At 21.4% G+C, this 27322-nt stretch overlaps 2 protein-coding genes across 2 annotated transcripts in view; both read left to right on the forward strand.

Annotated features, from left to right (window-relative positions):
- Window positions 1–1901, forward strand: part of LOC105363390 (caskin-2) — a 28737-nt gene extending 26836 nt beyond the window's left edge. The window contains exon 10 of the mRNA XM_011501060.1: window positions 1542–1901. Within this exon, the coding sequence (XP_011499362.1) occupies window positions 1542–1760 (219 nt within the window). The 3' untranslated portion in view covers window positions 1761–1901. The remainder of the gene's footprint in view (window positions 1–1541) is intronic.
- Window positions 1902–6726: 4825 nt separating this feature from the next.
- On the forward strand, window positions 6727–19458 carry LOC105363525 (ankyrin repeat and sterile alpha motif domain-containing protein 1B-like). The gene is made up of 9 exons (XM_011501256.1): window positions 6727–6858; window positions 13430–13777; window positions 14575–14699; window positions 15158–15547; window positions 17176–17517; window positions 17951–18109; window positions 18207–18344; window positions 18835–19049; window positions 19308–19458. Exons 2-9 carry the CDS (start codon window positions 13522–13524, stop codon window positions 19456–19458), a joined length of 1776 nt encoding a protein of 591 aa, XP_011499558.1. The 5' UTR covers window positions 6727–6858; window positions 13430–13521.
- The last annotated feature ends 7864 nt before the right edge of the window (window positions 19459–27322 follow it).

Below are 27322 nucleotides of genomic sequence, written 5' to 3' on the forward strand. Positions count from 1 at the left end.
TTAATTGGTAACATTTAAGAGAATAATGTTTTTGTATTCAAATATCCAAACTTATTGATAAAATATTACATACTAAACAAAACCTGATTTTATATTTCAAATTTAGAAATAAATTCTGTTTTGTTTATTTTCTTTTAATTGAGTTAACAGAAGCTGATGATACAAACCAAATAAAATTGTATCCTTTTTTATGAATTATCTATTGTATTATTATACGGAATAATATATTATTTATTCCATAGAGATAAAATAGAGATTGTAATGCATAATAGAATCAACAAATTTCACAATAAGTTTCCTAACTTTTTCATAATTTCAAATTGCAAATGTACACAGATGTGCACAAATTACATTCTACGCAAAAATGAATTTTTGTCTATATCATTTTCGAAAACATGGTATTTTCTGGCATCTTACAATAATCTTCTTTTTTTTTTTTCTTATTTTTTCTTGTTTTTAAAAATATTTGCTACATAAGAATATTGCTTTATAAGGAAACATAAAAAAATAAGAAGATACACAATCACAAAAGACACCACAAAAGCATAAGGAAGAAAAAGACATTTGACTAATTGCAATGAAGAATTTTTAAACAAATTAATGGCAGACTGCAAAATAATTTCAATAATAAGTTCTTAACGCATTCCCCTTCTCTATCTCTGTCTTCCTATTTACATGATAAATCTTATACGGTGGTTTTGCATTTCATCAAATTGCTCACGATTTTAAACAATTATAAAAAATAGCTTACAAACAGCCTTTAAACACTTAATAAAATCTTTATTGTATGCATGTATTTATGTTTTAAAAGTTTGTATAAATCAGGGCTGTACTGAATAATATATCAATTACAAATAAGAATTACAATTCAATATAAGTTCACTGAAAATCTACTGTGGTTATTTCTTAATGGTTTTATCTAAATATTCTACATACAAATACATACAAGTACCAATTATATAAAAGATTTTGTGATAAATGTATATGTGTTTAATATATTTTATAAAATCTTTTAAGATATTCTCTACAATAATTAAAATGTACATCTCTATTATTTTCCCAATAAATAAAACTTGATTTATTTTTTACAACTTTTTTTAAGGTGTTAATCAAATGTAATTTAAATTAATACTAAACATTAGTTGATTAATTTTGAAAAATATCGACCTTCTATTCATTATAAAGAATGGAAATCATTTACACACCAAACGAAATAATATAAAGTCATTGTTGTGATTGCATAAGCTAGTAAATCAAGTATTCTCAATATAAAGCTAATAAGTAATTTTATTTCTATTTTCGGCTTGGAAAGCTTTCTATTACAGATTAATAATAAAATTGTATTTGGTAAATTTGTTCATCAATCTTTAATTTTAGCAAATATGAAAGTTCGTATAATCAAGAAAGTTGACAAACAACGGTAAAAACGAAAATAATGATTGTAATATTGTGATCTTTTATAGAAAAAGCAAAAGAGCCCAGCGCGATGAATGACAGGCAGAACAGAAAACAGCATGCACGTTTGCATTGTATGTCGGCAGGTATATAAACGGCGTTCCCGTGATATGGAAACAGAAACGGAGGAAGAGCTGCTGCAGTTTCCAGCGAGTGACTCACTCAACGCCTCCAGCGGATCACTCTCATTGGCCTCCATTTTTGATAAGAGTATGTCCACGGATAACGTCGAAGAATACTTCGGCGACATGCCCTTCGCAGGTAATCAACAACAGCAACATCACACGCTTGGCTGCACCGCATGACGCTTTTCTTCCACTCTGATGTACTGATTGCATTTTCGTTTTATTCCTTTTTTGTTTTCGCTGTTTAGGTTGTGACATTACTATCACAATTCTAACAGGTGACCATACGATAAATCTATTCGTTAATAATTCTTAGCACACACACACTCACACACACACAAACGCGCGCGCGCACGCACACATACACACATATACTTTTACTAATATTATAATTATCATAATTACCATCATCATTCTCACTACTAATATTACAAATATTTTAGTTTTCAATATGATATTTGTAATAACCTATTTGTAATGTCTTACAATATGTGCATCCTTTGTTATGCTGCATATACATACAAAATATTTATTTTTATATAATTATTTGAAAGGCATTTAAAATTGTAGCAGAAATATTTTTAATTACAAAAAGTCACCTACATATATGTATATTTTATGATCTAATTTGAGATGATTTAATTTTTCATTAGAAAATTATCGAGTTTAATGAACTATTCATCATTAATTACAATAGTTTATTAATAAAAATATTGACTTACATTAAATTGTATTTTGTGATTTATTTATTAACAAAATATATTATGTTTTAGCGATAGAATTAAAAATAAATTAGGCTTATGTTACTTTTTATATAATGAAATTTTCGATACCTTAGAGTAGGGTAGTTTATTATATTTATAATATTATGTAATTATTACAATAGCTGGATATTCTTATAAAACATACCAAACTATCCTTATACATTGTTTAATAATAACAAATGTATTCACTACTTTTATAAATCTTTAGATTCTTTCATTAAATTTTATTAATTACTAATAAATTGCAGTATGCACCATGTTACAATGACATATCAATAGTTACGTAGACTTCCTAGATTTGAAATAGTTCGTTTCATTATATCCCATACGATTATAGAATTTACTGAATTTTCCACTAAATCACTATAAAAGAAATGTTAAGAACATTTATGTTAAATAAAATTTAATTAAATATTTAATACACTTTAATTTCAATATCTGAAAAATGTAAATAAATACATGAATGACCAATGCTATATATAAAAAATATTATTGCAAGTACCTACTGAATTATATATAACTTTGTAAATGAAGTAATGTAAAGTAAAAATATATCTTGTTGAAGATGTAATTTATATTTAGGTTACCAAATATTGAAAGTTGATTATAAAAATATTTAAAATAGTCTAAAATAGGAATATGTAGAAGAATGTAGAAGAGATAGAAAAATAAAAAAATCTTATTATATAGTATATATTAAAAGAAGTTACACTTTTAAGTTAACTACTAGTTGAAATATAAAAGTATTTTCTTGTTAAAATATTGAAAAATAATTTTTTTCTTACACAATTAAGCAAATCAATTTGAAATTTACTTTTAAGTAATAAGAATGAACAACTTAACAATTTAATTAACAAAGTAATTAAGGGTTTCAATTAATGTACCAAAATGTAGATAAATAGTTTTGATTGTTTTATTATAGTATTTAATTTCTATTATATCGATATTCTTATGATGATGATCTAATTATAACGCATATTTTTATGTTTTTAGATTAAAATTATATATTATTTTTAAATATAACTTATAATGCATTAATCGTTGTCGACATACTTCAATTTGTTATAAAATAAATAATCATATTGATACTTATTGTGCCGATTACGATAAAAATATCTTATTAATGATATAAGATAAAAATTGTATTGTAAAATACTGAATGTTAAAAATATGTTAAAAATACAAATAAATGAAATTTATGTTGTCAAACTATTTAATATAATGAATTGTACACATTAAAATATTTCATAAAATATAAATGATACGTTAACCAAAATAAGTACAATACGCAGTTTCAATTTATGAAAGTATGTGTTACCCAATAATTTCCTGAAATTCCAGAGTTTTTTAACCGATGTACGAATAAACAATAAAACAAGTCATCTAATGATTACCATGTATTATTAAGATAATGTTGAACATTTTTTTATATGCAATTTATACTAAAACTTAGACATGTCTAGTTTTCCTTATAATGGCTCTCTTGTGAAATATTGAAATATAGCAGAATTAGAAATGACATCAATTTTTATGGGTAGTAGTTATACTTAGGATTTTATTATTTGTATAATGTAATCATTTATTCGATATTGATTGAGATAATTGTATTATTATAAAACATTTTGAAGTGTCTTATTTAGGGTTAGCTTAAAGGCTCTTTATAGATAGAAATTTACATTCAAACTGATATTAAATTAATTAAAAATTCCTTAAATAAATAATGATTTAGTATATAATTTTTTGTTTTCTGTCTTTTTGAGTCTTTTCTGATTGCATTAATTTTAAATCGTAAAATTGTGTCATTAATTGAAATAAGTTTGGAACTAAGTTTATATAATAAATTGAGTGATAAATATATTGTTTTTTATATTTATTTTTATTTTATTTCTGTTTTATGTTCATATTGTTTCTTATTTTATAAAACTTACTTTTCTGAAATAATTAAGAAACGTTACTATTTTAAAGTAAATAAATATAATAAAAAAAAATAATTTTTATCTCGATATTAGTTTTTCTGCAGAATGCATTGATTTTCGATTCAAATATTAATAGTTTATTATAAATTAATCATTTAACGATTAATGAATACAGTGTTAATAAATATTTCGGTTTAACCAATTGTACATTTACAAATTCAAATTGTATAAATAAAAACTGCGGTATTCTATTTCAGCTGGTTATTATCAGTATGTTATAATTAATTAATCCGAAATAAATTATTTTTAATATTTATAATATAAGTAATTTATAATTTCAATAAAGTTTTTTATTTTATTTGTATAATAATTACAAAAGCTATATAATATAAAAATAATATTTTTGTATCGAATATGGTTAATCAAGAATTTATAAATCGGTTATAAATACAAATATTTTTATTATCAAATAGTTATATTTTTAAAATCAATTATAAAATGGTAGTGTAAGCTAAATTATATAATATAAAATTAGTATATAAATAATTGTATTAAACAGATTCCCCGAATACTAATTATTCGTGTATCTAATAAACATACACTTATCTTAAAAGAAATAACAATAATTGAAAACATTATTTTTCTGTTCAAATAAAAGTAAATAATATGTTATGTTTAATAATTTGTTCATTTTTTACTGACAAGTAATGTACTATAAACTGATAATTAAAATCTATTGGAGCAAATTTCAGAAGTATAAAATATAATGTAATAGATAGATAAAGTTATGTATTGAAATAGGTCGTGTAATTAATTGTGTAAATAATATCAATAATGTGTACGATGAAGATTTTAATAAAGGTTTTTCACATTATACAAAATATAAGGTTAAACCATTACAAATTATTATAGTTACGAAACTAAATGAATATTTTTATTTATAAAATCAGAACCTAGGATTAGTATAATTTAATAAAAAAATATTTTAAGTAATATATATAACAAAATTATACCTAACAATGTTATTAATGTTAATTATAAGATCCATTTCTTAGATTTTGTTATTGTTTGCAGTGTTGATAAAATATAAGGTTCTTCATATTTAATGTAATGATACACCTAATTACGATAATTTATTTTAAAAACATAATTATGTTTAATGGAATTATAGTAAAAAAATTATATTTATGTACAATAAGTATAGACGCTATGCATAATTATACGGTAACTAAAATAAATATTTTTATTTTAATATTAAGTAAGAGTACATAGCATATTTGTAAATGCACATACATTTATACCATTTATCTAGCAATAAATATTTTATTTATGTTTCAATCTGATATCTTTATTTATTTAATTGTTATTTATGACATGTATTCCCTTTCTACCTAATAATACATACTCTATATTTACGAAAATGAATTACTCAGAATGCACTAAGAAATATACAATTCTATTTTATTGGATAAATATATATTATAACTTTCAAAATATTTTGTTTATTTTAGATATTTTGCACTTTAGTCTTTATTTTATTATTTTTATAAGCTTAATATATTTGTAAAATTCTAACTACGTATTCATTAGCATTAATTACGCTTATGATTTTCTGTTATTCTTTTCTTAATTACATAAGAAGAACGTATATAAACAAAATTCCTAATGAAATTTTAATTAATACCTAATTTTATTGAGAAACGTTTTTCATTTGCAATTTGGAATATGAGTATATTCACATATAATCATGCACAGTTAATCGTATTATTTATTTCTAAAATGTATTAATAGTTTAAATAAGCAATTAATATGTTTCTTATTTATTTAAATTTATTATTATTAACAAATTTTATATAATAAATTATTTTTAATTTAAACGTGTATACATTTTAATAATAAAATTTATTCATTTTTTAAATTATAATTAATACGATGATATATAAAAAATATGTGAAAATAAAATTATCGATAAAATATTTTTAGGAAAAATTTTTATTTTTATATCATAAAAGCTTTTTGAGATATTGATTATCATACATCTAAGTAGTTTATTGCTATGAACCTCTCTTTGTATCTATCTAATTCGGCTAAACATTTATGTATAAAAGGGAAAGAAAAAGATAGATAAAAGTCCGGCTGTGAACTATAGTTGAATGTGCGTGAGAAGGATTGAGGCCCATTTTTCTTCTACTCTTGCAACGCTATCTATTGACGTTTGCGAATTATAAACCAAGTCGAGGAACCTCTTTATTTTGTGTGGTCTTACTCGTCATAGCGCCACGTCTCCTCATCGCCTGATCTCTCCTCCTCCTCGGTCTTCGACTCCGACGCGCCTCCACACGACCGACGGTTGCCAGTGATAGTCCGGAACGTGCTCACTCTTGAATTAGTCGTCTCATTCTTTAAATCATCAGCGCGTGTGTATACGCCTCTTGGAATGAGACTATTGCTCGGAATAAACTATAAATAAGGTGATCTTCTTCGAGAGCTACTTTTTCGATCTCTTGTCTTCTCGGTGCAGTTTGACTGAAGATTTCTATACACTTTGGAATACTGTACGGGAGATTTGCTGTGTAGCAGCCCAACGGCATTATGCTGGTAAGTCTCTCTGCTCCCGTCTCTTTCATGTCTTCGAATAAGCATTGCGTAGCGCTTTTCAGTTCTCGAGTTTCTTTCATTCTTCGTTACTGGATATAAAATAATATATAGTAGGACTGAATTCGGAAGCAAGATCAGGTACTTGATGATGGCATATGTACGCCGGCACGTAATATAAAGTTTAGGTTGGTATGTAGTGCATGTATGTTTAACATGTAAACGCCTGTGTTGAGTTGAGTTTCTTTTATCATTGATATAAGTAAAATGAGATTAAGACAAATTTGACTCATCTTTAGCCCCATTTTATGATTAAATAAATATCTTATAATTTCAAGTGCTATTTTTATGACTCCTTTATATCTTTTAATATAAGTTTTTTTAGTATTTATAGTATTTGTTGCCATAAAAATTAAATTTTTTTAAATCCAGCTTTACAAAAGTTTTAAAATTCATCAACTATAAATTTTTAAAAATCATAATTGATTTAATATAATTAGAACTTCCATTATAATTGGGTTTACAAACTTATATCAATGGCGTATTGATAGAATTAAAGAATTGTATAAATCATATAACTAGTTGTAATACAAGTAATTTAATAAACTTTTGAAATCATTCTATTTAATTAAAAAACAATATTCTAGACAATATAATTTATAATAAAATACATTTTAACTGAATAATCATCAAATTAAGAATATTAAATATATTTTAATTTCAAAATAGTATGATAATTTGTCTAACATATAGTATACTTTATAAACTTACTAAAATTATTATTTAATGTTTTCATTTATTTTAGATACAAATCAGGTTACAAAAAATAATTATAGTATATATAATAATATTCTACAATATTTTTATTATTGTCAATAATATTTATTCGAATACATAGAGATATAGGTCAGTTACAAAAATATAATTGAATTATTAAATAATGTATATTTAATTCAAAGTTATTTTGTACAGAAATATATTATATGTTGAAGAATATTAAATATAAAAATATATTTTGTACAAAATAAGAACAAAAAATGTTATGAAAACATATTTTTGAATAGGCTATATTTAATAATACGATAAAATGATACAAATACAATTAATTAAGATTTTACCATATATAATCTTTTAACTTAAACATTAAATTCACATTGTACATAAATAAAATTACAAATTTTATTTCGCGTTTGCAGATTAGCGTGTCGCTTCTATGAACAAGTGTTCTTGTATGGCACCAAAAGAAAATAGACTTTAACATTTAATTATATAGTTGCTAAATCAATGTACTGTTCATTAAATTCATGCGTCAAAGAAAGGATGGTTATTTTATATTAATTAAATTTTAGAAAATGAACTAAAAATTGATTCCAAAATAAGTATTAATTATTATAATTCATCATAATAATTTATTATGACCGTCTACATATAAATTATTTATATTTATAAGGTTATTTACTTTCTAACTATTGTTGAGAAAATATTTGATAAAATATTTAATAAAACAATTGCTAAATATTAAAAATACAATTTGCAGATCTGAATTCTTTCTTTTTCATATTTATAATTATGTTAATATTTATTGTTAAAGGTCTTACATAAAATATGATTCGAAACTAAATTACTTATAAACTATGGTTTTTTAAATTATTTATTTAGTAATATTATTCCGCAAAATTTTAGGGTATATTTTACGATACATACTTACTATTTTTCTTAGCATATAGAATTTCTTTAATTAACTGGCACTGGTCTATCCAGCATTAGATTGGCTAACAAACGTTAGTATAATTTAGAAAACTATAATGTAATAAGAATTATTGAATAAATAATTTTGAAATATAATATACAGCTTATATTCTGAGTATAGAGTAACGTACTTTGAAATATTCGTAAAATTTCTTTAAAGAAAATTAGTGAAAATAAAAATAATTATAATTACTAATATATATAATAATAATTATTATAAAATACTTAACTAATTTTTTAATTTTTATTGTAAAACAATATTTTTTGTTTTATAAATAAAATTTTTTATTTTCATAAGTAATATTTTACGTATTATAATTTAGTTGAAGAGAATCAAATAAGTTATGGAAAAATGCAAGTTTCAGTTATAGAATTTAATTGCAACTTTTTCAAATATTCGATAAATGAGACTTTTTGAATTACTAATAAATTAAAATCGAAATTGTTCATATTAATTATTTTCTTATTTAAATACTTAAATAATTATTCTTTACATTATATAACTTATTCTATGAATGTTCATTAATTATGTGAAATATTATTGTATATTTCTATTAAAATAATTTGTTGTTTATTTCATAAAACCATTAATTTCTAAAAAAAATGAGAATTACTATTATCAAATAATCATTAGATTTTTCTAGTAAAAATTTCTGATTAATATAAACACATTACAATTTATTAATTTACATGCTAATAAACAGTTTAAAAAACTTATAAGAAAAACAAATTAAATAATTTAATTCCTAGTTAAATATTAAGTATAATTTTTAAAAACAAATAGTAAAATCACTGTATTGATAAAGTAAGATATAATATATAATATTTAAAGATAACAAGGTAATCTATCGTCCACACTTAAACTAAGAAATTCAAAATGTGGCTATCAAGGGAAAGAAAGAGAATAGACAACGGGATCGCTATAAATGTAGTAATTTACTTTATATATGCTATTTTAGAAACTGCAAATAATTCTTTGAGGGCTAATCAGTAATTGACATAATAAAAATTCGAATAATGTAAAGTAATGATTATGAATTTATTAAAAATATTTATTAAAAAATCAGTGTATTTCCAGATTCAAAAATAATCTCGTATTTATAACTTACAAATTTTTTTCTATTGTTTATGCTTTATTAATACTTATATATACTTAATTATATACATTAAATTACATATTCAAATTATTATAGTATTTACTTCTATAATTTTTTATTTATAAATTTTAATTATCTATTATGTAACTATTTATTTACATAAGTTCTACATGAAATTACATTAAGTTTTTTCACAATTTATAATTAGTATAAAATATATAACTTATAAAATAAAGTGAATAACAATTATATAAGGAAGTACTATAATAATTTATGTATATAATTTAATTTATATATAAATATTTGTATAAGTATTAATAAAGTTTTAATTTTATTCCATGCTAATATAAGATTAAATATATCCGATGTTATTATCGCGCGTTTATCCACGATAACCAAACAAACTGAAGTTAGTAGAAAATTATTATTACTACATTATATGAAATTGATTATTATTCTAGAAAATTTATATATTTCGCCCCGATCCACTAATTTATTAAAATTTAGTAATTTACAAAAAAATAATTATGTTAATATTTTAATCATCTATATACATAAATAAATGAATACATAAATTAATTATATAAAGTTTATAACACAAATATTAAGATATTCATTTAAATGTAGAAAAATCTCATTTTCTCTTGGAACATATTAAAAATAAAAATTTTTAATTTCATTCTAAATTTATTATATCTGCATTTTATTATTTACATAATATATTAAAATCATATTTTTAATAATATTACAGTTTTATAAATTTAAATAATATATTGTATTTATAATTTATAATTTCCAGAGATATGACTATATAACCATATAACTTTGAGTTTGAATATATATTTAATTCATTAAAAAGTTTATTCAAGGAACTAAATACAAGACATAATTACATAAATTAACAATGTTATTTTAATGATAATCTAAATTGGTCAAACTATACACTTTATTATACCACTCTAAAATTCATAATTTTAAGAACGTAAAATAGTAATTTACAATTTAATTGGTCTTACCATTATTAATCAAACTTTACCTAATCAATAAATAATATTTATGTTATATTAATATATTTTTCAATTTAGATGTAATATAGAGAAACATTAAAAGTGAAAAATTGATCTGAATTATAAAATTATTGTTTATAATTTATTGTATTGTTTGTATTAATTTCAAATGGTTATTTTGATAAAACCATACAGTAAAGTATATATTCCAGTAGTATTTAAAATATTCTATTAAATATAAAAATGTATAAATGTATAAATTTAAAATTTCAGTAATTATTTACTTATATGAGTTCTAAATTTAAAAAATATTCATATACGTTGAAAATTAAAAATTCACCAGCTTTATTTAAATCTAGTTTATTTAAATCTATCTTTATTTAAATTACACTTATTTATTATTTTTGTTCAGTTGTAAATTTTAAATTGTGTATTATTATATATATTTTTTATTGTCAAGAAATAAACATATTTAAAAATTATTTTTATTTATATTAAAATATTTCAAGTATTTAATAATGTCGTTAAATTCAATTTATAATAAGCTACTAAATAAATTATTTTTCTTTCAATTTAGAAATACATACAATAATTAGGTTAAAGTAAAGATACCAAATTTTTTAATATTATTTTGAATCAACAATGCTGATATTGTAATAACTATTTACATAGAATTTTATCATATAAAAATGCATTGAAAAAAAGAATTGTATTATTTATTTTCAATTTAATGATTAGTTTATATACATATATTTTATATACAGTAATGAAAGTATTTAATAATCTTCATTTTTATTCACATATTACATATATAAATATGGTAAGTATTTATAAAAAAGCATATAAATTAATAATAATAACAAAAATGCTAATAATAATAAGAAAACCATTAACGATAATAATAATAATTTATCAGCAATAAACAAATTGCTGTTTAAGAAAAAAATTCGTTACACTGAGATTTTATATTTTCATTTCCTTATTAGATCACGAATAATATTGAAGAAAAAACTAAAAAATAATACATACAATTTGCAATTTGCAAAAAATGTGCATTAATAAATGGTTAAAAATATAAGGGAGCTTCAAGTAATAAGAATTTCTTAGTTACGTTTTTCGATCTCAAATCTTTAAAATTCTATATCTCCATTTATATTTTTTTTATTTTTAATTTTCATTAACATTAGCTTTTTATTTTGTACTCATTGGTCATATACGAAAAAAATATATTTATGAAAATGACTACAATGACTAAAATATGAAGGCTGAAAAAAATTTAGATTATAAGAATTACTGATATACCTTGAAACCTAATTTATATGTAAACTGCATGACACGTATTCATCCATGTTAAATCTTTATTAACGTCTTTGTTCAGATCATATAGGAAATTTGTATTTATAAATTTTTTATAAAAAAACTGTGTATTATGCTATAAATTACTAATAATTTTATTTCATATATATTTGAATTCAATTATATAATATGAAAAATAAGGGGAAAAATTATAAAAAAATTAGTTCTGATAGATCACAAAATAATAACTTTTTAATCAGAAGTATTATGTTGCTTGCTTAATATATATTTGTAAATTCTTAGTTTTAGGTCTTGCTTTACTCTGATTTTCATGGTTTTTCTTGAATTTAGGTTTACCGAATCCTAATAAAATATTCGATTTTTATCATAATTACATTATATCTTTTATTGAATGTCAAAAATCTGAAAATTCCAGCAATTATCACGATATTTTTTAATCTTAATACTATGAAAAATGATTTTATCATTTTAAAAATTATATTAATCAACGTAATTGGAAATATTATTATATTAAAATAGTATAGATAAGTGACTATTCCACTTATAAAATTGTAAAGATATTTGGAAATGCTTATAAATAACGTAATTAATTCAATGTTAATATTTTTTTTATTTTACATTCTTCACGTATATTTTTATTTACGTTCTTATTACCAAGTATTATTCGTTGTATTAATTTGAAAATGAATAATATAAACAATTGTTAGTAATTCAATATATACAAATAAAATGTAGACAATTATGCAGAAAGTGAAAATATAGATCTTATGATAAATATTAATTTATTCTTTATTTTTAATGAAGTTTACTTCAATTAGTGTGATTATAATATAATGTTTATTTTATAAGAAACGTGTAACTTTTAATTTATATATAAGCATTTGTATATAATAGTATTTATATAAGAAAATAAGCAGTATTATAATAACTATAGTTACATCTGTCGATATATAATTAAATTATGCATTGTATGTACTCTTATTTATTTTTATACATGTATTTATATATTTTATTTTTCTACATTAATTCAAAAAATAAATTCAAAATAATGGTAATTCATGTTTACAAATAGATAATAATATCGTCATTATTGGTGTATATTGTTATATATCATGTTGGAATATGAAAATATAAATATACATGCATGCATTTAATTATCTATATATAAAATAAATAATTTATAGCATAGAGATGTTATAGTATCTAAATAAATGATATATAACTTTATTTATTAAATCATTTGTAACTCACTACAATTTGTACGAATATAATCTTTAACTTAAACTTTATCAAAATGTGTCATTGATAAAACTAATCAGTTTTAAAATTACTTGTTTCTATTTTCGAATATAATAAAAATTAATACATTATCTATATAAGAAAGGATAATTGGAAATATTATAGGACTACTGAAGGGCTCCGTCTCAGCTTTAGAACGCCCACGCACCCTGCGTCGTCTGCGCAAGGTCTACTCGCCGGCTATCGGCGGCAACGGGATGGGCAATGACGTCAACGTCACTGGTGAACAGCGACTGGATCAGCAAGACCTTGCCACGACTAGCGAGAGTGATAATTACCAGCTAGTTGTAGGTCGAGAGCAATCTGATGAGACGAGGCTAAACTTAATGAGCCCTTTTGATGAGCAAGAGGAGTGGGCTAAGATTTCAGAGATCATGGCCTCCTTTGGTACAGGGCTTATTCGTGAATCTATCTTTGTCAATGAGCTTGAGAAGGAATTCGAAACAAGACTTGGTAAATGAAACTGCACTCCTGCAGAGCGATACGCATATTATTTAATTCTTATAATTTACTTTGTTATTAATTCTATGATAACAGAGTCCATAAAAGAATGTATCCAAAGTCTGTATTATATTTTCAATTAGAATATTTTGCATTTCTAATTATTTATATGTTAGCATACATCTAATTGTTGAAAGCAAAATTTTCTTATTTTATATAATAATATTGTATGGAATATAATAATTATTAAAAAGGTTTATAATATATATTTTCGCTTTTGGAAAATAAGTTACATATCTGTTTTATCTTTGTATATTTATTATATTAGGAAACTCATCTCATGACTTCCATATAATTTTGTAAAGTAAGTCATCAAAATTATAAATATCCAAAAGTTTTTTGAAAAAATATTATTATAATATAAAAATTTTTTTTTAATTTAAATCGTAATATTATTTATATATTTTAATAAATAAATTTTAAGTAATTGTAATGCTTTCTTTATGTATTAAATTTTAATATTGACATACTATTTTTATTTATTTAAAAACGTTCAACTTTAATTCTAACTTACATTTACTAAATAGAAAATTATTTAACTCATTTTTTTTAATATAATTCAACTTAATTCTGTTTTTCAAAAATTTTTATTTAGTAGTCGTGATTAGATAAGGAATCATGTGCAATATTTGAAGATGTTTAATTACATTTTTATATCCATAATTTAAATGTCATTTTCTTATTAATTTTTAGATAATGAGTTTTATTATTTTGATAATATTTTAAAATAGTGTTTCATATTTTTATAGGTTTAAATACGGATACAGGTAGTCCATGTGCATTAACATTGGTAGGTCAATGGTTATCGCAATTGAACTTAACAGACTATGAATCTCTTTTTATAAATTATGGATTCGACGATTTAGAATTCATTGTAAGTATATTAAATTTAAAAATAAAATATATAATTGAAAATAATATACTTCATACAGAATTTAAATAGTAAATGATTTAAAAATATATTAATTACAATAAATGAATATTTATATTAGTAGAAGATTAAAAATTTCGTAGTTCCTTTAACTTTCAGTATAATTTATAGAAATATTAAAATTTTATTTACAGAATATTTATTATTAGTTAGTTATAATATGTTATTTAATATTTATAATTAATTTTTCTTAAAAATATGAATACACTGTACTTTCATTATAATTAAATATTTTTATTTAAGATGGATTACTGAGTTAATATAAAATAAAGCAAAACTATATTTCGCGAAATATTTTTTTTCTATTTAGAATTTTCCAATATTTATAATTCTTTTTATGTGCTAATATCAAGAATATTTATTAACAAAACTTTATCATTTTGATTTTCCTTGATTCGTAGAATGGTGTTATTGACATGAAGGATTTAAAGGAGATGGGCATTAACAGCGAAAAAGAATGTTCTATTATAATGGATGCAGTAATGTTACTTAACAACCAAGTCGGAAAGCAACCGGATGTAGTTAAAACCCAAACTGTTGATGATTGGCTGAAATCTATACACCTGGATAATTATACAGAACTATTCAGGAGGCACTTGTACACGGATATGGACCGAGTCCGTAGGGTTTGGGAAGTCGAGCTAGCAGCTGTATTGGAAATACAGAAACCTGCACATCGCAAAAGAATTTTAACTTCAGTTAAGTGTGATCATATGTCAAATTCAGCTTCACATATGGGCAATAACAATGGTCCTAATCTCGAGGATCTTAACAAGGATCTTGATGCCTTGGTAAGTATTTTTTAATATTTACAATATAAAGTTATTTTTATTAATAAATAAAATAAAATAATTATTTTTACTGAATTAATTATTCATACTGAATCAATTACTGAAGAAATATAATAATTAAAATATTTAACATAAATATTTATCATTAATATGAAAATTAAGAAATTTAGCATACTTATATTGTACTCAAACAAATATTTATAAAAATAATATAAAATCTATAATTCTGTATTTGTTATAAAATATAAAAATTTCTTTTTTTACTACACTGCGTGTTATAAGTTTGAAATAGTTTCAATCATCTATATTTTCCATCATTTAATATGAATAAACTCTTCTTGACAGCAATATATATTATTTTAAAGTATAATAACGAATTAATAATTAAATTTTTAAGACTCTATATTTATGAAATCATAAATTTGTTTGAAAAGTTGTTTATTAATTTATTACTTATACATTCGACATTTAATAATTTATTATAAGATGTTACTTGTCGTCACTACTGTTTTATTAGTAGTAAAGTATTTATAAATATTCGTATATCGTAATTATATTTTTAATAATAAAAAGGACTATTATTTGTTACTTTTATCTTAGACTGTTATTATTTAGTTTTATTTGAACTTTATTTATTACACTATATGATTTAAATGTTTGTATGTGTGTGCATGTCTGTGTTTGATTTATGATTATTATATCATATATTTTATTATATTTATTATATCAATCATGATATTTTTTCATATTGACTATATTGTAAAGAACAAAAAAATTTGTCCACATTTAGTAAATAGAATGATTATCTGTTTAATTAAATTATGTTTATATTTACGAGAAATATGTAAATATATAATCAATAATGATTTATTTTATTTTATGGACTCGTTTATTTAATTATTTAATTATAATTAAATTTAATAGAAAAACTTTAAATTAAGCATATTTGATATTTTATACACACAAACAGTGTTGTATTATTATAAGACTGAATCAATTTTATATTTTATTATGTCATTTTTGGAAATACAACTTCTAATATTTATTGTATATTATATATTCATTGTTGCAATCCATGTATTATATATTCAAAATTTGGTCAATGAGAAATACGATTTTTTCATTTTATTTATTTCATATTTTGGAACAACTGACCATTTTTAATTTTCTTGTAATGTCGCTATTAATCTAAATGTTCATAATTGAACTGAAATAATTAAGTTTAAAAACTTTTATTATGATACTTTTTTCTTCATTTATTTCTGAACCATCATTATTATATTTCTGATAATTATGTGGACAAATATTGAAATATTTTATCACTCTATTAATATAATATTTTCTTACCTAGTATGAAATTTATCTGTTTTAGTGCATGGGATCTTATTTATTCCAGAGATTTCAAAGAATATTTTTAATTATTAATTATTTCATTTAGTTAATTTATGGATGTACAGGTATTAATTTCAATTGAATTGTTAAATCTTTTCTATTTTTTTTCCTACGGAATATTAAACCAGAATAAAAAGTTGTACAATAATTTTTAAATAATATATGAAATAAACAATAGTTTATAATCAGAATTACAAAACAAAAAATTAAATCAAGAAACACGAAATTCGTTGCAGAATACAAATATTCAACAGTTGAAAGAGGAAATTCGTGAAAAACTTCCTGATACTGAGCACAACATAAGTAATTTTATTTTGCCAACATCAGAATCGACAGCTGTTACCACGGTTACCGGAACAACTGTTAGTGCAACAAGTACATTAAAGCATCGTAAGAATAGACCTGCACCTCAGCCACCACAGGTGCTTAGTATACATAATGGAACTTTACAAACATCTGAGTATCTGGAAATTAGAGGACCATCCGAACTACTGTTCGGAGTGCCATCGACCCTTCAAACTCAATGGAGACATCAGCCCAATGATCTAGTCACTGGTTGCGTCACTTACATCGCCAATGTAAGTAATTACGAAAAATTTATCTAATGTCTGATATAATAAAATTGAATTCAAATAATAAAGTTGACATTTAAATAAGTGTAACGTCATAAAAGTATCATGTTAATTAACCAATTTAATATTAATATTAAATTTACTTGATTTTGGATTATTAATAAATTAATTTTTTTAAATTTATTTTCTGAAATTTATTCAAATATTTAAAAAATTAAAAATTATTTTTAATTTATTTCGATTTAATAATTTGATATATTTCAAATCAATTATTTGAAGATTATTTGAACTATTAAAAATTAAAAATAATTAAATATCAATAATATTTAGTAGCTAGAAACCGCAAAAATATTAAAATGATTTTACAACTAAATTAGTTATTTAGTATAAATAGTTATTTATATGCTTTTTTAAAAACTTATTCATCGTTTATGTCTAGTATTTGGGTTCAACGGTTGTGAAGGAATTAAGAGGAACAGAGTCAACAAAAAAGTCGATACAAAAATTGAAAATGATTTATCGAGACCCAAAAGGTACTCCAGATATCACTTTATCGATTTCATATCGGGGCGTTCGATTTCTTAATACATTAACTAATGTAAGATTACATTAACAGTTATTGACACTTTTTAATAACTATTGAAAAATATTTGAATTAATTTACAATTCCTTTTTGAATTTTTACATAAATATAGGAGCCAATATGTGAACACGAGATACGAAACATCCATTGTGCTTGTCAGGATGCAGATGATTTGACACATTTTGCTTATATTACCAAAGATCACATAAGTAGAACTCATTTTTGTCATGTTTTCTGCGTACTGACAATGGTAAATATTATTAAATATGCATTAAATATATTCAATAAAATACATATATTAAACAAAATTTAATTTATAATCATAAGTTTCATATAAAAATATAATTCGAATCATGTTTTCATTCTTATAATACAAAAACCATTCTATACTAATAATTTACAAACTAAATTTTATTGTAAAACTAGTTTCATTTTGGTTTTAAATTATATTTTATAAACTCAATAATTATAAAAGTATTTAAGAAAATACTTTATTAAAGTTAAATAAAAATATTTAATTGGTTTTATTAATAATATAACAATAAAATTTTTACAGTATGAAATTGTTACAAATGAAAAAAAAATTAATAGTCATTCGTTTTCAGTATAAAACTTAATTTGTATAATCTTGAATAATAATTTATATTTCTATTTATTAGATTAAAATTAAATCAAAATTTATTCAAATAATTGTGGTAGAATACAACTTTTAGTGAAAATATATGTATTTTATTTTCCAGGATCAAGCAACCGAGATTATTCTAACACTTGGTCAGGCATTTGAAGTTGCATATCAATTAGCTATAAAAGACAAAATAAGTAGCCATGCCATTCGTTCACAATCAGCTAATCAACTGACGAATCTTGTGTCTTCCGTGTCAAAGAATTTTACTACAACGACAATTACTGATACTCCATTAAAAGAGTTGAGTCATAACAATTTCCATCTCATTGAGTCAATCAATCATAATTGTATAAATTCAAAATCAAAAGCGAATTCTAAATCTAATATATTTACTACCGTCAATATTTCAACTTCTAATACGAGTTCGAAACCACCTCCAATACAAGAACAACAAAACAAACATAAAATTTCTAGTCCCGATAAATTATTTTGTTATTCGAATTTTCATTCCGATTCTATATCAAAAAATTTAAAATCAAATTCAAAGCCAATTAATAATAATCACTCCATTGTAAAAAAACTCTTAAGTACACATGATCACTCACATTCTGTCAATGATATTAAAATCAATGGAAATCAACTAAACCGCATATCGACTCCAGTAGACGATATCAGTATTGATGTCAAGGATATGAAAGCTGGATCTAGAGCGCCTATTGTTCTTTCTGAGGAGCTTTAATCTTGACCATTAATTTTTAAACTCCTACATTGTTGATTAGTTATAATTTTTTCTTTTTACTGAAAAATATTTTTCTTTTGTTTTTCAATCTCTAATTATAGTATAAAATTGATATCTGTAAATATGCAAATTAAAAACAAAGTAATTTCGTGATGATAAACTTGTATGGATACATTCGATTAAAGTACTTAATTATGCATAAATAGTGATGTCGCATTGCTTTAACAATTTTCATATTTAATTACTTATAACAGTGCTATTCATTGTATAATTATAAAAATGATATTGTTTATGATAATTTATATTGATTAAAATCTGGTGCAATAAAAGATATTCTTTTGTATTTTTTAGTTTTTTTTTCATTATTTCACGATTGCTTATATTTATAACTACCACATAAATAATTTATAAAAAATTTTAATAATTTATGTATACGCATAAATGTCCTTCAATTTGTTTGGTACTGTGGCATTACTGATAAACAATTAAATTCTAAAAATGTTTAGTCCCAATAAGACTAATGAAAATAACTGAATAATTGAAAACATTTTTTGAATATAACAGATATTTCATATCATATTAAGTATAATAATTTAGAAATACACTATAATAATATACAATTTTATGTAAAGAAGTTATTAGGGTTTTCGGATACATTTGTTCTATATTATCATTTCAAAATATAATGTACGAGATGTTAAGAAAATAATTATGAAGGTAAGTAGCAATAAACTTATCTTCTCGAATATTTAGTCCATACTGTATGTAATGTTTTTTTAAAACGCAAACAAATTAATATAAGTAAACTATAATTATTACATCATTCCATTATTTATTACATTATGTAGGTACTAATTTTTGTAAAAACAAAAATAATATTGAAAGTTTAGAAAATTCTAAACTTACTTGAAAATAATAGATACATTGACACAATTTTAAACGATACTAATAATGAAATATTTTAAATCTTTTATCAACCATTACATCGACTACTTATATCCTCATATTTATACTATTATAAATGGTCTTAGCATAATAATTATATCCATACTGAAATTCAAATGATTAAATTAATATCCTTAACTGTTATTATCATTATTAATTTAGTGTTAAAATTAAAAAATTTCATTTATAATTTATTGCTAATTCTATTACATTACAATATTAACTCATATATTTTAATAAATTCTATATAGAAAACATTATTATTACAACCATTGTTTAATATTAATAATAATATTAAATTATCTCCGTAAGAATGTTATTAAACTAAAACTAATATAAATCAAACGTTAGTAATTATTATTTTGATATTTAGTAAAATATCTTATGGTTATTATTTTTTGTTACAAATTTAACATCTTTAAAGTCTTACACTTTCTTTATATAAATTAATTTAGAATTTTTGAAAAATCTATTTTTAATCAATTATTTTTATAACTGTTTGTATAATATTTTTTCATTCGTTAATTATTATCTGTACCAGATAAATATAACAGATAAATAAATTTATTTTAAATATACACTTATTTTATAGCTGTTTTCTTATTACATACATTAAAATAATTCTATTTTTATCAAGGATAAAAATTGAAATCAAATATTATTAGATTTCTTGATATATTTCAAAAATTCTAAAAAAAAATAGGTGTTCAAGGATTATTTAATTTTTAAGAGTTTATGAACTTTTTAATAACAAATGTTTTAGATAAAATATATTGTTGATGTGTAATATTAAAAAATGTTTTTAATACTTTATTTTTACTGAATTTTATAAGTTTTTATTGTTATGCCTAAATATAAAATCAATTTTACATAAAAAGATAATTCAATGTACATTTGTCAAATGCGTCTTCTTTGACCTTGATTAATAAAATAACCTAAATTAAAGTACTTTAATTAAAATAAAAAGAAATATGATTATATGGTGCAAAGTATTTCAATTTCTGTCAAAATTTAAAACAATCTTACAAATATTTTGTACGTGTATTGTAAATTTTATTGTGCTTTTATATAGTAGTATAATGAAAAATAATGCAAAAACAATTTCACGGAATGAAAATGAAGTTTCATATTAAAATCATAGTTCAATATATGTACCGTTTAATATTTCATATATATTTCATGGCATTATATAATAATATTGTGAATATTTTGTAAAATGAACATTAAATATAACATAATGTTCTGAAAAATGTGTTACAAATTAGAATGTACTGTATTAAGAAGTGTTTGATTATTAAATAATTTATAAGATTTATAGTACCATTGTCGAAGTGATTTTTTATAAATAAAAGTTACAGAAGAATCAATTTACGAAAAAGACTGTCTATTTACTTTTTTTATCCTGATTTCAAAGAGGAAATATTTTATTGAGAGGTAAACGTGAAGGGATAATGCTGCACACTAATGTGTGGACTTATGTGTGGAAAATATTTAGGGGCTTTGTCATATTTACGTTTAAATAGAGCAGTGAGCTAAAAATATAATAACAATATTTAAAAAAATTGAAGCTAAAATAAATTGAATTTTAAATTATTTATGTAACTTTAAACAAACATTTTAAAAGATGAATATGCAAACTATATATTTGACTATACTTAAATTTAGTAACTAATATGAAATTGTAAGATAGATATTGTAAATATTTTATATCAAATATTTAATTTAAAAATAACAAAACATAAGCAATTAATATTTATTCAGTGGTACAAACTGATAATATCTAGTTCTTTTATTAAAACATATTTATGTTGAATTAATTAACATTCTATACCTGATATAAATAAGCAGCTTCTGAATATCTTAAAATATGTAGCTATTAAAAATTATCCATTTTTAAATTAAGATAGTTTTTATCTGAGCATAAATTAGAATAATGTTTTGAACACATATTTGAATAGAATATTTAGAATAGCGTTTAGAATAACCGTAATCGTGTAATTATGATATAATCTATGATTTTAAAATAAACTTTTAGAATTCAAAATTATATGAGTTCCTAAGTAATTACGATTCTTAGTGCAGATTCTATTTTCGCTTTGATGTCTGGAAGATTCATTCATTAAAAGGCACGCGTGCTATGCATATGTATATTTAAGTGTAGGCTTCATTAACGTCTCGTTTATGCTTCTACGTACCTTCGGGTATATGAATTCTGTTGAAGACTCGACATGAAACTCTCAACGTCTCGCACCTTTTCGTACGCACTGCCGCTCACTTTATACTACATTAATAACATTGCTTGAATACATACTTATATTTGTGTATGAGTATGTGCAAATACTAAAAAAACTCGTAGATTTACTTTACCATTTTTATTCAAGTACACTTTAAAGTTACGAAGTCCATACTTTCAGTTGTGATTTCTTTTTCATTATATCATAATTCAATAATTTAGATCAAGCGATTTTGAAATATATTTTTAAATTAAAACTGATTATTTTTATTGTATGATAAATATGCATATAGTTTTTTACCATGTTGATAGATTAAGTTATTTATTCTTAGAAATGGTTGATGTTATATTGTTTTGAAAGATATTATTTTATGTTCACATTAATCACACTAATCATATTAATAGTTGTCATTATAAAATTTATAACACAGTACACCAACCATGGGCATTTTCAACGTGACAAAAGAGAAGACAAAAATAGAACATTTGTACTAATAAGTAGTATAAGAATAAAGATGAAATTGCAGTGCAATGAATTTATTAAACAAAGATTCTCGTATTTTAATGGTTTTTAATACGTTTTGAATTGATTCTTAGAAAGCTAAATATATGTTTAACTAGATATTTTTGAAAAAATAATAAATACAATTTTCACAAAATAATTAATATTTATGTAGATTAATATTGCGTTTTCTAATATTTTAACTGTAGCATTATTACTAATCCGCGTGCGGTTAGTTAAGTGTATCTAAAGAATAACTATCAATGTACGTGGCGTTTGTATGTTTGATATGCATGCGTATGCATAAGAAAATATATATATATATATACATGTATAAAAAAATAAGTCCCCTTCATTCTGTTCATTCGCTTGTTCAATTACGTTGAATGCGTTTTTATGCATATAGCATATGCAGATATTTTTATTCAAAATATTTAGCAGACGTTTATTGTTTTATAATATATATACACTATCTAACAGTCATTTACATTATACTTCAAAAGTAAATGATAAATACGTAAATGGTAAATGATTCGTATGAGTATTATTAAATTTTTGCTTGAAAAATATTCCCAATACGCATAATTATTAGAAACAATAATACTTAGAAAAATCATAAATTTTTTAAAATAAAGTACATTAACGTTACCAGTCTATTATTTTTCTAAAAGATATATTTTTAATGTTATAGAGTTATTCTAATGTTATGAAGTTCTAAAATTATTCTCATATAAAAACATTTTTGCTAACAAAATATTCTTTGCTAATATGTTCATAAATATTCGTGTTATGAAATGTATATTATAAAACATATTTATCATGCTAAAATTTGAAATAAAATATATCTTTAGCAGTATTTATTTTTCTCTCCTTAAAATGATTTATCCTTGGATACTATTTTTCTACATTTATAAAAAATAATAAAGTATGTACGGTTTATATAAATAGTAAGTAGAGGTAATATCATCAAATTAAGAAGCAATAAAATAATTAATATTTTGAGGGGCATATATAAAGGGGGCAGAGGATAAATTAAATAGATGAATTTGTTTTATGCCAAGTATCAATACACGGAAAGTTACGATTAGCGTGATGAAATAGACAGTAAGGATATAAACATATATTTCAAAGAATGTATGAACATAGATATTATAACAAATTGAGTAAGTAAGAATATTCATATAATTATGTATGCCAACGATATAAATATGAGAATAAAGTTATGAAGATACATGGGTATATATGTAAGGAAATCCTTATTGATTACTTACATTAGTGATAACAGCCAGTATACTCTTTCATATTTGTCATAAATGTTTTATATCAGATAATACGTGTAACATAATAAAACTTATTAATCATCCATTACAATTATCTTTCAAATTCAATTACTTTATTTGCTATGCTTGGGCTCATTTTAGTTTGAAGCTACAATTTAGCTATTTAATATATTTCTCAGAAAGTTGAAAAATGTAGATAATTAATCATATAATTAACAATAAATTAAAATATGAATTAAATGTATTTCAAGCATAATTTTATAATACTAAACATATTTTTTATGACAATGAAATATTGACAATAAGCTTCATTTATTATCTATATATAATTTTAATATACATGTATTTTTTTTAAATACAAATTTGAGATTAAATATTAATTTCCGTAAATATTTAAATAAACGACAATCTATTTTCATGATTAATTCATGAAATAATTGTATTCTTATCTGTAATTTAAATAAGTTTAAAAAATATAATTATTTGTTATTTGTTATGATTTTATACTTAATTTTTAATCAATTATACGTTAAATTTTCAATCGAATGATTCGTTTTAAGAAACAATAATTTTATTTTTATAACAATGAAATTTATTTATAATAATTATAATGTTTTAATATTATTATATTTATATTTTTTAATGTTATGTTCATTTTTATTATCATTTATAGTAGAATAAAGTAATTAATTTAATTTATGTAATTATTTAAATTAGTAATTATTTCTAAATGAAAATAAATAATTTAACAGAAATAAAGAAAAGCGTTCTACAGAAAGAAGTGTCATTCGAGGAAATACAGATAAAATTGAGTAAAATTGTGTAAAACTGAGTGGTTTTTGTCAAATGTTAAAAAATAATAAACACGATAGCATGTTCCAAAATAAACTTGGAAAAATTATTAGAACATATTATTTTTCAGCAAATAATTATGATAGATCAGAAATGGTAAAAATAGTTACGAGGAATTGGATGGAAGAAATATACTTTCGATATATGCGCACATTTAACAAATTTTGCACAATTTTATTATTTCTTTTTCAAAAATAATTGCTTTGAATGGTATTATGTAAATGTATATCATATAGTTTTATGAATACTGTATAAAACCATGTAAGAGTATATGATTGTTTATTACAATAAAAATAGAAATATGAAATATTTAATTAAAAGAATTGAAACAAGTTTAAAAGAATAATAGTCAATACAAAAAAATTAAAAATGAATTTAAAAGTATTGCAATAGATAAATGAAATCTAATGTGAAAAATATAAACAAAGAGTGTTACGGAGACTAATAAATTATTTGTTTAGATTTTGTAAAACTACATAATATGCTATAAATATTTATTACATAAATGTAATATGTTTTCAATAAAGCCATTAATAGTTATTAAAATATATATAGACGTAAACTTTCTAAATTCTCGTATACTTTATATTTATTCTTGTTCACGATTACGAGAAGTGTATAAATAAATATTAAATAAATAAAATAAATAAATATATATATATATATTTGTATATGAGTTCACGATATACTTAATTATGTCTCCCTTTCGTAAAAAAGAAAAGTATAATTGTAAGTTGAGTACTTTTTTTTCATTAATGTATCAAAGCCTAAACACTGGCTTAATTTTTTAATTAATATATACAATTTATATTACGTTTATACATTATAGAAAATGTACTAAACAAAAATTTGAACTTACTTAAGTAGTCATTTCATTTGTACTTTCTATATATGAACTAATATATCACTTTCTATATAAATATTTGATCATTTAAAATTTAGATCGATCTTTTTATGAATATTTTTATTTTTAAAACGTTTATATTATGTATATAACTTTATATAAAAAATTATGTATAAGTCTACAAATTTTTATCTATTTTCAATACTTTTATTATTTATTTTTTATGTTTGTAATCAACAAAATATAGTTTTTATTATAATAATGTACATATATATTGAGTTAATTTTCATTTAATAATTATTATAATTAGACATCTTATTTTTTAAAATAGTTTTAAAATAGGTTATAAGTCATTATTATATTTTCAATATAAAGAATAGTTCATATTGTCAATTTAACGCACATAAAAATATTGTTATATATATATATATATATATATATATATATAATACTTAATATAATTATATATCAATTTTTTTATTAGGTTTGAATCATTAGTAACCAAAAGAATTTATTGGCTTAAAATACGATTTATAACTATTTATAATGAATAGTATAATTATGTATTTTAATTTTAATATAAGCCTAATAATTTTAATGATTAATTTTAATTGAGGCTATCCTCATTAAAAATAAGAAAATCTTTATATAGATATACTTATTCAAATAAATTGATATAAACATAAAAAGATTTTTATAATTTTATAACCATTTGAAATGTTTTTTTAATAATTTGCTGCTAAAATTTATTATTAACATAGTGTATTATTCATTATATTACACGTATATTGTAATTTTTTATAGTATTTTTTTTTTCAGAAAAAAGGCTTAAAAAATCGTAAAAGAATTTATTCATTCGACGGAAATAAATAAGCATGACACATAAGTGTACCTAAATATTTCACGAATTATTAAAAAATATCGACAATGATACATCAAAGACAAATTTTTAGTAAATTACGGTATATTGGAAAATTTTATAATATCTCTTTTAGTAAAGTAGAATTTTTGCAAATAAATTCAATAAAATAAATACATTTTTCTCTAAATTATAACGAGATTTATAATGTATTATAATCATTAATAATGTATTATACGTTTATATATTATTAAATTTATTTGTAAATAATTGATAATTATCTTTTCTGATATATAATGATTGGAAGACAACATATTTTTTATTAATGAAAGTTAATGAATAATATTAA

This window comes from Ceratosolen solmsi, unplaced genomic scaffold, assembly GCF_000503995.2.
Source record: "Ceratosolen solmsi marchali unplaced genomic scaffold, CerSol_1.0 scaffold57, whole genome shotgun sequence".
In the NCBI taxonomy this organism is placed as follows: Eukaryota; Metazoa; Arthropoda; class Insecta; order Hymenoptera; family Agaonidae; genus Ceratosolen; species Ceratosolen solmsi.